At 27.1% G+C, this 15,433-nt stretch overlaps 4 protein-coding genes across 4 annotated transcripts; 2 read left to right on the top strand and 2 right to left on the bottom strand.

Annotated features, from left to right (window-relative positions):
- Positions 1-323: 323 nt before the first annotated feature.
- On the top strand, positions 324-946 carry OCT59_030187 (uncharacterized protein; the record flags this gene model as incomplete). Its single annotated transcript, XM_066146500.1, has 4 exons — positions 324-495; positions 577-606; positions 686-707; positions 793-946. The coding sequence occupies 4 exons, from the start codon at positions 324-326 to the stop codon at positions 944-946; spliced, it is 378 nt and encodes a 125-aa protein (XP_065995138.1).
- An 89-nt stretch (positions 947-1,035) lies between these two features.
- On the top strand, positions 1,036-1,242 carry OCT59_030186 (uncharacterized protein; the record flags this gene model as incomplete). The annotated part of the gene is made up of 1 exon (XM_066146499.1): positions 1,036-1,242. The coding sequence occupies one exon, from the start codon at positions 1,036-1,038 to the stop codon at positions 1,240-1,242; it is 207 nt and encodes a 68-aa protein (XP_065995137.1).
- A 608-nt stretch (positions 1,243-1,850) lies between these two features.
- OCT59_030185 (uncharacterized protein) lies at positions 1,851-2,171 on the bottom strand (the record flags this gene model as incomplete). The annotated part of the gene is made up of 1 exon (XM_025328548.2): positions 1,851-2,171. The coding sequence occupies one exon, from the start codon at positions 2,169-2,171 to the stop codon at positions 1,851-1,853; it is 321 nt and encodes a 106-aa protein (XP_025166138.2).
- Positions 2,172-2,514: 343 nt separating this feature from the next.
- Positions 2,515-3,195, bottom strand: OCT59_030184 (uncharacterized protein; the record flags this gene model as incomplete). Its single annotated transcript, XM_066146498.1, has 2 exons — positions 2,515-2,881; positions 3,167-3,195. 2 exons carry the CDS (start codon positions 3,193-3,195, stop codon positions 2,515-2,517), a joined length of 396 nt encoding a protein of 131 aa, XP_065995136.1.
- Between the last annotated feature and the right edge of the window lie 12,238 nt (positions 3,196-15,433).

Here is a 15,433-nt window from a genome sequence, read left to right as displayed (position 1 = left end):
ATTATTTAATTATATTAAATATTTACTTTTTTAACATTTTAACATTATATTTTTATTTTATTTTTAGTTTCAGTTGATAAATATTAGGACTCTTGAGCAGTTTTAAACTGTCCAAAATTATGTCCAAAACTATGTCCAAAACTGGTTTTGGACAGTCCAAAATTGTCCAATTAAAAAAACCAATTGGACAAGTCCAAAACCCAACACTGTAATTTCATGATAATATGCAAATTTCCATTATCGTCACATATACCATTATGTCATGCTCCAATACCGGATTTTTCAAGATTAGTTGATAGGCAAGTAAAACTTACGAACAGATAATGGATCAACAATTATCATATAATGGTCCATCATCATCGTTAGCATTAGATATTAAAAAAGCTGAATTGGCTACAGCAGATTTAAGAACTTTAATTAAATATTCATCATTAGTTACGGTGTCTAAATTAGCTAATAGATTAACATTATTTGTTGATAAAGCAAGAAGCGTCGGTAGAGATTTACAAATACTTCAAGCTAGAACAAGAAGGTCTTTAAATAATTTAATTACTTATAATATATTTGCTTTAAAAGCATTAGAAGATGTTAGAGATAAAAAAATTAGTGCAAAAGAATTGGCCAGAGCTTATAATCAAATAATGTCTCTTATTGCTTGAAAATGATTTAAAAAGGATGATTTTAGTTGGTCAAGATGCTCTTGGAAGGTAATAAAAAAAGCGTTATAAGATTATATTGGTTTTTTATATGTATGCTTTTTTATTGATTTTCTTTTTTCTAAAAAAAAAAAAGCTTAGCAGATTTAGATGAAATGTTGATTGCAATACATGATTTAGCAACACATGAGTCAGCATATCAGAATAAAGAACTTAATAAATTGTTGGCCGAACTATGGACAATTTTTGGGGGCAATAAAGTAAGAAAACAATTATTCGAAGAAATTTAGAATTATTAAAGAATTTAGATAAACATCGCCATACGGCAGTATCACAAATACAAACTACTTTATACAGTCTAACTTCTTTTCAATTAGATATGGAAGAATTACGTGAACAAGTTTCTAGGCTAAGTATAATTGAAATGCCAGTTGAAGTTCATATTGAAAGCATTGGTAAAGGTATTGAAAGGTTAAGAAACAGTAAAGTTGCACTAAAAAGTGGGGGTGATACTAAAATATCCAAGTTAATTGATTCATCTAATGAAAATAATGACAATAACGTTGCTAAAGAAATGACTATTTGAATTATTAGTTGTTAATTCTTTATCTAATTATTTATTCTATTTATCTATTTATTTATTTTTGTATATATTTATTTTTCTTTAAATAATTATTTATTAATATATAAAATATTACAGCCTTATAATTTTTTCTATTTTCTTTTTTTTCGAAGAACTCAGATTGTACAATTAATAATCTAATGAAAATTATTAAATATACTCAAACATTATTATTTTTTTTTTAAAAAAAAGATATCTATTAAATAATAAATAATGAATTCATCTCCATTTCATGTGATCTGTAAAGAAAAGGAAAATTAGTCACATTTTCTTTATTTTCTTTTAACAAAATAGTCATGAAATTATAACAATAGAATACTTACGTGCTTAATTGTGGTTTCTGAGAGTATTTAGTTAAAAGGATAACTCTAACAGAATTAAGCATTTGTTGATATGAAATATTAACATTCTTATATCTATAATCTCTTAATCTGTATATATAACAAATATATAAAGGTTAGAAATAATCATTAATATGAAAAAAAAAATCAAAAATCTTCTTTCACATCTGCAGAAATCTGATCATCTTTACATCCACTCAACGAAATTACATCAGCAAGACTTGATTTATTTCATTTATTTTTTTCTGAAATACTTTTTCCTGATGTTGCCTTTTTACCAAATAAAATCAATCTTGTCTTTATTTCACCAATATCACCTTTTAAATATGACATACTAGCATTCTTAATAGCATTACTACCTTCTGATAAAAAATTTGCTTCTTTCACTTTTCCTTGTATTAAATATATACAAGGTAAATCAAGTGCTATGCCAGAATGGCAAGAATCATCAAATATAGCCATTAATCTTACACCACATGGAAGCGGTTTTACCATTATATCATGCATTATATCATCAATGATTTGCCTATTCTTCTGAAAATCTGATGGCATAATAGTCTTATTGTAACCATCATCTTTATCTCCATTAAGATCTTGTGTTTAGTCTTCATGACCACTGAAATGGAAAAAGAATGAATTATTTGGTCATGCATCATGAACTAACCATCTCATTGCGCTCAAAATATTTTCTTTATTAGGAATTTTTTTGGATCACTTTGATCATCTGTTAAAATGACTATATTAGCTTCTCTAAAATTATATAATTCAATTAAGAAACTCTTCACATTAGCAATATCGTTTATACATCCTTTTAATTCAAATAGTATACCAAAATAATTAATAAAGCTCTCCTATAACCTGTAACTGGTGGTGGTGCATATCCTTTAATAGGAAGTTAAGAAGAAGCTCCTGAAAGAGGTTGATATTGTTGATTTCTTGGTAGTAATAGAGGTCTTTCATAATTTAATTCATATTTAACTTCTGTATACGTAAAAGTTTTTTCAACTTTCTGTAGTGGATTGGTAGGAGAAAAATAATGAGTTTGTTTTAAAAGATATAAAGTATAACTACTTTGTGGCAGAGAATACAAAGATGGAGCATAACCATCTCGTGAAGGTGGTGGACCTGGAGGAGAAGGATAATTCTTTTGGAAAGAAAGAGGACCTGAGAGAGAAGGATAACTTTCTTGGGAAGGGAGAGGACCTGAAGGGAGAATATAACTCCCTTGAAAAGGAAAAGGACCTGGAGAAGGATGACAGCTTCTTTAGGAAGGGGAAGGACCTAAAGGAGGATGATAGCTTCCTTAGGAAGGGGAGGACCTGGAGGAAGAATATATACATTGTAACTACTATCACACGTCAAATGACCAAAAACAGGCAAAAAAAATGGCTAGAATTGCATAAACTATTCGCAAATTTATATAAACTATTTACAAATAGTATAAGTTAATTCGCAAATAGCCAAAAACAGCCAAGAATAGCCAAGAATAGCCAAGAATAGCCACTGCTTTTCATGCCATTTTTTTTGCCGATTTTTAGCATTTTAACCTGTGTATGTCCAGGTGATCTGTAACCATCTTGTGGTGATGGATAATGAGGTGAATAATTCTGTTATTGATAATATGAAGCAGGTGGTAGTTGAGAAGTTAAACCAGAATATCCAGCATTGCTATACTGTTCGTTATACTTTTGTTCTGGATAACTTATTTTTTTATGAAAAAAAAGTTAAATCTCGCTTTTTTTTATATTTTATGTCTAGTTATATAAAATCAGAATAATATGATACTACAGAAACCCTTTTCCTTTTTAGGAAATGCCAAGTATCAAGAGATTGTTTATAGTATTCAAATAAATTTTATAAGTCACGTGTTATAATTATGCTATTTATAAAAAACAAGCATATGAAAGATTTCTATAGTTGGTTTAAGTTATTATTTTTTGTTGAATACACTATTAAAAAATATTTTATCAAAAAAAAATTATTTGCAGTTTAATTAAAAAATAAAGAAAATATATACAAAAAGTATTGGAGAGAAGCAATGCCATTTAAAACAATAAAAAATTTGTTCAGCTGATCTAAACAAAAACTCACTTCGCTAACGACAGTAAACAAAGAAACATAAATTACACATAAATTAGAATTAGAAGTATGAGAGCTTGAACAACTCCCCATAACTTTCCCAAATGACAATCAGGATAACAATAAGATGTGTACACAATAGACAAAGACTAACTATACACAATTAAATGCAAATACACTACCCTCCCAAAAGTATCTGGCCAAGCTCAACTTGATTTTCTCAAGATTGAATATATAAAGTATTATTTTTTTTAAAAAAAAAACAATTCCCCTGGTTCTAACGATTAAAATGAATGTATTTTTATTGTGTTACGATGCTTGTACCAGATTTAGAAATAAAACAAATAATAACACCTTAACTTTGCCAATGCCGATCTTTGCTTTTTTTGTTACTGTGCCATTCGGTTACTTTTAAAATGTGAAAAACTCGTGAATTGAGTGAGCGTGAGAAAATTATTAGCCTTCGGAAAGGATGAGAATTCATGAAGCTATCAATCGTGTCCTAAAATTTCCAAAAAGTACCGTTACAGACACGATTGTTCGATACAAAAATTTTAATACTGGATTAACAGCTAAAAGAAGAGTGAGAAAGAATTCCATCTAAAACTTACATTAATTTAATTGAGAGCATGCCACGCCGAATTGAAGCATGCATTAAAAACAATGGATGGCCAACTAAATATTAATTATTATTAATAAAATATGATCTTTATTGGTTGACCGGATACTTTTGGGAGGGTAGTGTATATATAACAACAATAACAACGTGAAGAGTAACAACATATTCAATTTAACATTTATAGGATACAATATTAATAGGCTGGGTTCAGATCATTCCAAACTCAATTTACTAACGAAATATTACTCAAACAAGGGAGCCAATATAATAGGTATATGTAAAACAAACAGAGATAGAAAACGCGGTGAATATTGAAACAAACAAAACTTAGTATACATCTCTTTTTGGACTAATAAAGACAATAAGATAAAAGGATCTGAAGTGTGCATAATGATTAATAAAAAGTGGGAAACCCACATTAGAAAAATTAGAAGATTAGGTGCATACTATATAGAAGCTTAGTTGTTTTTTAAGAATTGCATACTTATAATAGGTGTAATTTATTTACTACCTTCAGGTGCAAAAAAACAAAATGAGCTCATAAACTATATTAAAAAAGAATCCACTAATCACAGCAAAAAAAACAGGTATTACATTCTGATAGGAAATCTCAATTCATACATGGATAAAACATTAGATTATAGTGGCCTATCCAAACTCAGAAGAAGACCTTCAAATATTATTATGTGGCTAGACAACGCCTTTTTTACAGATACATATAGAAAACTAAATCCTAAAAAGAGATTTTGCCGCCTCCTGCAAATACTGTAAGAATATATGGTCACACAGTAAAATTTCAAAGCTCGAAGAGCATCTTTCAAACTATTGTCCAGATGCGTCAGCAGCAGTTGTTAAAAGGTATATGACTAAAGTAATGGAACATTAAGATAAGTCCAAGTCATCCAAAAAAAGAAAATACTCTGAAGGTCAAAGTAACATGGATGATTACTATGATTCAACAGAGCTTAACAAACAAAGATGTGCACAAATTAATCGTGCATTAGTTAAATTTTTTATTGCATGCAGAATTGCATTTAAAATAGTAGAACATTTCTTTTTCATTAATTTTATAAAAGAGCTTAATGCCAGGTACAATACACTATACATAAAACCAAAATTAATTAATTTTGACCTCTGAAATGGTCAAAATAGTCAAAATGATTTTGACTTGAGCTAAGGTTGCTTGCCAAAACCTCTCCAAAATCCTGCGATAAATTTCGGCAAGATTTTACTATATGTTTACTATAGTTTCGGCAGGGTTTCGGCAGTTTCAGCAAATGGGGGTTTCGGCATTTCGGCAAAGTTTCGGCAGGATTTTTAATATGATTTAATATAGTTTCGGCATTTTCCGTATAGGTTTCGGCAGTTATTAAGAAGGTTTCGGCAAGCAACCTTAACTTGAGCCCTTTCAAAAGTCGAAATGGTCGAAATTACATTATAGTTATATGATTTTATAGTAAACAATAATATTAAAATTCTCCAGTGATTCGATTTTTATGATCTTTACACAGTTAGATTCAGCTCATTAAGAGGATTCCAATGATATGTATTTCACATTTGTAGCATCAATATTGACGGAGTTATTCACGTTTAAAATTTGGTATTAAATAGTCTTATAATTTTTATAGTAAACAATAATTTTAAAATTCAAAGTTAACGATCTCCGCATCCAATAATTCGATTTTTATGATCTTTACGCGGTTGGATTTAGCTCATTGAGAGGATTCCAATGATATGTATTTCATATCTGTAGCATCAATATTGACGGAGTTATTTACATTTAAAATTTTATATTAAATTATAATTATAAAAATCATATGACTATGATGTAATTTCGACTATTTCGACTTTAATTTCAACTTTTGACCTTCCCAAGTTGAAATATTTCTACTTTTGGGCTTTAATTTTGACTTTGTGTATACAATACACCAATAAGGGAGTATTAGTAAATCAACTACTTGAATGTAAATTAGCTCAAGTGAACTTCAAAGTTAATTCTAAACTTGAAAAGAAAACAAATTTAACGTTAGGTTTGTTAAATTAAATAGGCTATCATACGTGATTTTTATTTAATCTTACTTACTATATAATATTAATTTATAATTTAGCCTTTGATGGTTGAACGTCTGGTACATATCGTTCAATTTGAAACTTCATTGTAATGACTCTGTCGCGTAAAAAATATCTTTATCAACTTTCTAATTTGTCTAAAAATTTGCACACTGCAGAATATTTAGTTACGATAATTGAGAAGATCGATATGTGCTGTAGTTTCCAATAATGCAGCCAATGTTCGTAAATCGTAATGTACGAAAAATTATACATGAGAATCATCCAAAGATTGAGAATGTGTGATGTGTTGCACATTTTATCAATTTAATTGCATGTGACATCATCAAGGAGAAGTTTAGGGAACGTTTATTAAAACGTGTTAATATTTTGACAACCTTTTTTAGAAGTTCTAATCAGGCTAATGCAAAACTTGCTCAAATAATTAAAGAAAAAGGAATTAATGGAGGAGGATTAAAATTATATTGCAAGACACGCTAAACTACTGCTAGTGAATCCATAAATTCAGTAATAAATTTAGAATCAGCACTAGAAGAAATGGCCAGTGATCATGATAAAGTGCTAACAAATGATAAAATAAAACCAATTATTCAATCAAGAAATTTTTTTTCAAATTTACGAGTTCTTGGATTTGTTTTGGATTCTCTAAAAAAAGTGGTACTTTCATTAGAATTGAGAAGAGCTACACTTGCAGATTGTTTCTTGAGCTTGGCAAGACTTGCAGCTATATTAAAAAAGTTATCCAAATCATTAAATCCTGCATTCCGAAGTCATTGTATCAAAGTAATAAATGAAAGATTTGATGAGTTTGATGATGATAAGTATATTACTTATTTTTTTATGGATTTCAGATTCAGAAACGTGCCACTTAAAAAATGCGCCCTCATGAGAATTATCAAATGTGCTGCTTCAATCAGAAAAAATTTAGGTTTTGACTGTTACGAAGCTAAAACTTTAATATATTGATGAGCAAGAGCCATTTGACTTAAATATCGGTTTTGCTAAAGATAATCCTATGAATTAGTGGAAATATATTAATACCGAACCAGAACCAGATGTCCTGCTAAGAATTGCAAGTTATCTATTTGCAATATGTCCTAACTCAGCAACTTGTGAATGTGGATTTTCGATTTTAGGATGGCTATTTCATAAACGTCGCTTAAATCTTAATGTGGATAAACTAGAATCTATATGCAAATTAATTTTGTATTGGAAATCCAATTCAAAAACTAAACTTGGATTTTATGGAATTGATCAAAAAAGAATACTTGTCTTAGTGATGATGAGATCAATATACGTATTGCAGAAGCTTTTGCAGAAGATGACAATGAGGAATATAATGAAGAGCGAGCTTCTACTCAAAGATTAACTACAAGCGGTGAAATAATACCTGAAGACAATTGCCATGTAGTAATCGAAAGTCTATAGATTGATCAATTTGTTAATTTATCGTATGATTCAATTACTAGTGAAATCAGCGATATTTCAAGAGATATATTGGATGATTCAAATGAAAATAATGCAGAAGATGATGAAGTTGATAATAGTGATAATAACAAGAAAGCTGGAGAAGATGACTATAATTATAAGATAGATGATGTATTGGGTATGGATGACAGTGATAATAATGACGATAATAATGAGGAATAATAATAATGAGAAATAATTACAATAGTTAATCCAATAAGAATTAATTCTAATATCATGTGATTTAAATAATGATACTATTTAGGAAATAAATGATGTAATTATGCAGGGCAAAATATTCACGATCAAAGTCCAGTTAACATATAATTATGCAGGCAATCGTAATTTTATATTATATTTTAAAACATTGCAATTTAATTAAGGAATAAAAATAAGCATAATTATGTGCAATTTAATTAAGGAATAAGGATAAACAATTATATTAGAATCAATAGTTTAAGGACTTTGTTAATTAAATTTATTACATTAGATCAATAAATTTTAAGAACTGCGTTACAAAAAAAAATTTAAAACTGCATTAATTAAATTTATTACATTAAAATTAAAACTGTGTTTATTTTGTTACAAATACTTTAATTACTTTAATTATGTAGAATGTTATTATGTTTATCAGTTCATGTTTTAAACATTATAACAAATTTTAAAATTATTATAAATATTATGAAATTTGAAGTATATAGGATTTTTTTTTGCAATTCAAAACCAAATTGTATTTTAATTTTCAAATTGTATTTAATTTTCAAATTTTCAAGTTACGAAAAAATTATAGAAATAAAAAATGGCAGTATTAGTACCTTTTGTTCCACCACCATTACCAGCTTTCTAATGGACGATTAACGCTGCCAGGCAATTAATCGCAGAATGAAGAAATTTGCATCAGCAATTTGAAAGAATTGCAAACCGTCACCATATAAATGCAAGGACAATAATAGCAAATAGGATGTTCGCTGCAACCAGATTTGCAGCGACACCCAGGTAATGCTCTACAAAATGGAATACCTTCAAATAAAGCTTTAAATGGTTCAGATTGGTCTGGATTGGGGAGTAACCTAAGACCAGACCAAAAAATTAGTTCATTTTGGTCCGGTCTGGTTTATATTAAAAGGGGAATCTGAGACCAGACTGGACCAGACCAGTTATTTTGGTCTGGTCCAGTTTGATCCTATAATAAAATGTTGCGAAAACGTTTTTTTAATTATAATTACTTAGAAAAAATGTTTCACAACATTTTTTCGTTAAGTTAATTAAAAAAACGTTGCAAAAACGTTTTTTTAATTAAATATACTAAGAAAAAACATTTCGCAACATTTTTTCTTTAAATTAATTAAAAAAATATTGCGCAAACATTTTTTATAATAATATATTAAAAAAAACGTTATGCAACGTTTTTTTGTTAAGTTAATTAAAAAAATGTTGCCATTTTTTAATTAAATATACTAAGAAAAAATGTTGCGCAACATTTTTTCTTTAAATTAATTAAAAAAACGTTGCACAAACATTTTTTTTAATTAAATATACTTAGAAAAAATGTTTCATAACGTTTTTTCTTTAAATTAATTAAAAAAATATTGCACAACCATTTTTTAAATTAAATATATTAAGAAAAAACATTTCACAACATTTTTTCTTTAAATTAATTAAAAAAACATTGTGCAAACATTTTTTTTAATTAAATATACTAAAAAAAAACATTTCACAACGTTTTTTCTTTAAATTAATTAAAAAAATATTGCGCAAACGTTTTTTTTAATTAAATATATTAAGAAAAAACATTTCACAACGTTTTTTCTTTAAATTAATTAAAAAAACGTTGTGCAAACATTTTTTTAATTAAATATACTTAGAAAAAATGTTTCACAACGTTTTTTCTTTAAATTAATTAAAAAAACGTTGCACAAACATTTTTTTAATTAAATATACTTAGAAAAAATGTTTCACAACATTTTTTCTTTAAATTAATTAAAAAAACATTGTGCAAACATTTTTTTTAAATTAAATATACTAAGAAAAAATGTTTTGCAACGTTTTTTTCTTAAATTAATTAAAAAAATATTGCACAAACATTTTTTTTATAATAATATGTTAAAAAAAACATTACGCAAGTTTTAATATAAACCATTGCAAAAATATTTATAAGTCCGGTCTGATCCCAACCCATTTAATTCAGTCCGAATTAAATTTATAATCTAAAACCAGACTGGACCAGACTGAATATTTTAGTCCAGGTTGAAGCATCAACCCAGACTGGACCAATCTGAATTTTCAGTCCAGGTTGTCAGATTAGAACTGACCTGATTAGAGCTTCACCTTCAAACGAGGTTATGAAAATCTCAGTAGGATAATAAATAATAATGATGATGACATTCCTATTGTAGGCCTAAATAGTTTCGATAGAGTGTATTTCACTGATATGAACGATGAATTTTGAATTATTATTAATTATTATTTTAAATTAATTTTATTTAGGCAATTCATTCAATTCATTAATATTTTTATTGGATTTTAGATCTATTTAGACGAGAGTATTGATGCAGCATGCTGTGTATGATCGACATCGATATGAATATAGATTGCAAAGGGAAAGAAGAAAGTCGTGATCTAGGTTTCGATCAAGAAGTAGAGATAGAAGTAGAGATAGAAAACAAGACAGAAGTAGAGATAGAATAAAAGATAGAAGATGGGATAGAAGTAGAGATAGAAGAAGAGGTAGAAGCAAGTCCCCATATAGAAGATAAAGATATTAAATTTTAATTTTTATTATATTTTTAATCGTATATTTTATTAGTTTAATATTAAATATTATAAAATAAATATTTACATACAAAAAATCATATTGTCTTTATTCTTATAAATTGTTTAAATGCCGAAACTCTAATTAAATCATATAGAAAGTATTACTGAAACGCCAAAACAGTTTTGGCAAGTTACAGCAATTTTGCGATTTTGATAGGTTTTGCAGTTTCAGCATTTTTGATGATTTCGCAAAACTAGTTTTGGCAGTTTCACATACACCATTCTGCTAAAACCCTCTAGTTTTGGCAAGTAACCTTACAATCAGGTAGCTGATTAGTGACTGATTGGCATTTTCGCCAAATATCATCACCAATCAGGCAGTTTACTAACTTTTGATCCAGTGATCAGAAATGGATGAAATATAGCTCATTGGAATTGTCTCAACAAGATGAATCTAATGGTAATAAAATCGCATTTCTAGGATTAATATTTGATGAGAAATTAAGTAAAATATAAAAATAAAAATGTATCATTTATATTTTATTTAATTTTTTATTAACTATTAATCCTTAAAATGCAATTTTACTACCATTAGATTCATCTTATTAAGACAATTCCAATAAGCTATATTTCATCCTTTTCTGATCACTTGATTAAAAGTTAGCAAACTGCCTGATTGGTAACAGTATTTAGTGAAAATGCCAATCAGTCACCAATCAGTCACCAATCAGTCACCAATCAGCTACCTGATTGGTAACCGATTGGTGACTGATTGATGCCTGATTTTTCACTTTTTGACTTGTGCTATACAGTATACGCGTTTTTAATATCAATATATGCGTTTTTATACATTATATATATGTTATTAAACTAGTATTGTTTTACTGTATATTGTTTTACACATAAAACACTGTTGTACTACACATTTTTTAATGTTTTTAAGTGGCGTTGATTGATAATAAAGAGTTCGTATCTCTACACTTTTTGGTATTGAGCAACACATGGCATTTTTCAACACTTTATACACTTGTTTAAAACTTCCTGATGTTTAGTAACTTCTCTCTAAATTCAAAAATCTTAGTATTCTTTTTCCTAAGTTTTGCAATCTCAGCTAAGAGCTTGAAATAGGACCCCGCTTACTACTAAAATATGTTACCGGTAGAAATTTCACTTTCATATAAAACCTTACCTTAGAATTTGCTTAAATTCTATTGGTTAATTGACTAAAAAGAAAAAAAATCATAACAATGTAACATAAAATTTCCTTTTATAGTAGTATCTTCAAAGAGTTTTATATGTAAACCTTACCTTAGGCCACAGGGTAATCTATCTTAATAGTAGACAGGGTCCTTTTGGAATTTAATTCTCTTAATGAATCAATCATAGATTGCATGTTTGATAATAATTTTTTATATGAAATGGAATAATTTAAAAGTTCATTAGCATTAATAAAAAAACTGTGACAAAATGTTATGATTAGAATTACTGATTTATTCAGTTGATGTAAAAAAAATACATATTATTTTATAAAATGAAATAGAATCTCTATACTAATACCTGCCAGTATTTCATTCGTCTTAGCTAAGCTATATATATACTAATAAATATTCTGAAATTTGCAAATGCACAGCTACAACAGAAATATATTCATCAATTATCATCTATCTTATATCTTCTATATATTTAAAAATACTGCAATCACATGGCGTTATATTTAGACTAGTACTGTTACCAAAATTTTTGCTTAAGATAGAATCAATCAAAGATTATTATTAAGGTTGCCCATGAAAATAGTTGAAGATTGAACAAGTCACATAATGTAGTATGCAGAAATCCTATGATTATGGCTGAGTTATTACAATATGAAACATTTCTTATAATATATTCAGTTTTAGTTTTATTAGTTATTTACATTAATTAACCACTTTTAGTATTGTTATTACTTTTGACTCATAAGTATTCAATTATAAGTATCAGTTTAATTATTTTGGCCGTAGAAAATTGCTTTATTAGTTTAGCTAGAGAAGTTTCTTGAACTTTACATAGTTGATAAATCATATAGATACATAAAACTTATACGAAATGGTAATGGAAAGGTTTTTGCAGATAATTGCAATGGAAAAAAGACAATTGATTGATTAATCATATTAGTATAATAGGATAATATTGATAAGTTCAAACTGTCATGTGTGAAAATGTAAACATATATAGAGCAATATTTTCAAGGTTGTTAACACCTGAGTAATCTAACAGTGAGTTTAGATTGTGTTATCTGAAGTATTGTGTTTTTGTATGATTTGTTTGTTAGTTTTTCTTTGTAGTAAACTTTTTGTGTGTTTTATTTGTTTTACCTTTATGTTTGTTATTATTTGTTTGATAGATTTCTATCTTTAAGAAACTCTTACATTGTTTACCATCATTATTAATTTTCTACTGAGAATTATTAGTGATACTCTTATATTTCATTATAATATTATTAAAACACTTATCATTTTATTACTTGGCCTTTTTGTCACGACTGTTCAATTTAATATCTCTAACGTTAGTTATCACTCCAAACCAAATTGGTGATAACACTACCCACATAAATAACTATTTACAAATTGTATAACTGCAATACATAACATATATGATGCAATAGCATCGATCTGATAGTAGAGATGTTAACAGTTTATGATTGGATGGTTCAAACTGCAGTTTGATCATAGGACTAGTTTCAGTTCAGTTTAAACGTCAAACTAAACTGAGATTGAACTGATAGAAACTGGTTTAGTGAACTGATTTTAGATCAGTTCAATTAATGGTTATATATATCTGCACATAACTTTTTACAATAAAAGAATAACAAATTTTACATTCTTACATTTTTTTTATATCACCTTGCATTATTATAACTATGTCAGAAAATGATGATAATAATTTATCAGATGATTACTTAACATCTGATGATGAAAGAATTATAAATAAAAAATTGTCAGCAGATGTTTGGGAGTTTTTTCAAAAAATTCAAAATGAGGAAAGTTGGTTAATTACAAACTATAAATGTATTTTGTGTGCAAAACTTTATTCATCTGGTAATTCAACATCTACACTTCAACGTCATTTAACTAAAAAATATCTATCATATTATAAAAAATCTAAAACCTGCTAAACTACTTTACGTTTTAAACCTTATTCTCCATCAAAATCTAAACCTATTACAGATTTTTTGGTTGATTTTGTTGCAATTGATTTGCAACCTTTTACTATTATTGAAATCCTGAATTCAAATTATTAATTAATAAATTGAATTCCCACTATATTTTACCTTGCAGACAAACCTTAAAGGAAAAATTCATAGAAAATTATAAAATGAGAAAAAATGTGTTAATTATTGAAGTCTCACAAATTAACTTAAAAATATCTCTTACTACTGATATTTGGACTTCAGAAGTCTCAAAAAATTGTTATCTTGAAGTAATAATGCATTATATTAATAACAATTGGAAATTAAAAAATCTTTTACTTGATTTAATTCCTATAAATGGTTCTCATATAGCTGGGTTAATTACTAGCAAGCTTTTACAAATTCTTGAAAAGTTTAGTATCAGTAATAATATTCTTGCATTAACTACAGATAATGGAAGCAATATGATAGCATGTGATAATCAACCAGCAACTGAATTAGATCAGGAGTTTAATAATATGACTTTTACTCATTACACAGGAATGAATCATGTTGGAAATAAAATCAAAAAACTTTGTCAATTTGTTATTAAAATCAAGAATTCATCATTATTTTTAGATAAATTATCAGAAATTTGTACCCTTAAAAAGGTTAAATTTCTTAAACCAATTTTAGATATAGACATTCACTGGAATTCCACATATTTTATGATTAATAGACAAATTTTAATGCAGGGTGTTTCAGAATTACTTGCAACAACAAATGTTGAAGAACTTGGAGATTTATTTCCAACAATATCTGAATGGCAACATATTAAAGTATTTTTTATTTTATAAATTATTATTTATTTTATTTTATAATTATATATTTATTAATTATTATTTTTTATTTTTACAGGAATTAGTAAAGGTATTAAAACCTATGTATGAAGCAACCAATTTACTATCATCATCAAAAAATCCTACACAAGGTAATAATATAAGATTGGTTTTTAATGGAATGTTTAAAAAATTGGATCATTATCAAAGAGGAAATCATTATACACAAAGGGCAATAGCATCAGCAATTTATAATAAATTGAAAGCTTATTGGAACAAATATTTGAATCAATCTTCCATTACTTCTTCAATATTAGATCCATACTACAAAACCACATTATTTAGTCATAATGATATAACTGAAATTATTAGTAAATTACAAGAATTATATTTGTCATATTTACCCTTAAATAATCAAACCATACCATCAGCACCGGTACAATCATCTCGTGATTATTTTCTTAATTTACTTAATCTAAATAATATTCGTCAAAGATCGATACTTAAATTTTCCAGTAGATAGTAATACAAGTTCTTTAATTTGGTAGAAAACTTATAAAAAGGATTACCAGTACTATCTCAAATAACTAAGGATTATTTAACAATTCAAGCAAATTTAGTTCGATCAGAAAGGCATTTTCAATTTCAGGATTAACTATTTCAAAAACTAGAAATAGGTTAGATCCTAAAACGTATGGCAAGGGCAATTATATGCATGAAAAATTGGATATTAGAAAAAGAAAGAATGGAAATTGAATCAATACTTGCAATATGTCTTTTTTTTTCCTTTTTTTTTACATTATGTGAAATATTTTTTTTTTATAATAAAAAATTTTTTGAC

This window comes from Rhizophagus irregularis, chromosome 9, assembly GCF_026210795.1.
Source record: "Rhizophagus irregularis chromosome 9, complete sequence".
Taxonomy (NCBI): domain Eukaryota; kingdom Fungi; phylum Glomeromycota; class Glomeromycetes; order Glomerales; family Glomeraceae; genus Rhizophagus; species Rhizophagus irregularis.
Note: the sequence above shows the minus strand (reverse complement) of the source record. Positions and strands in the feature narration are given on the sequence as shown.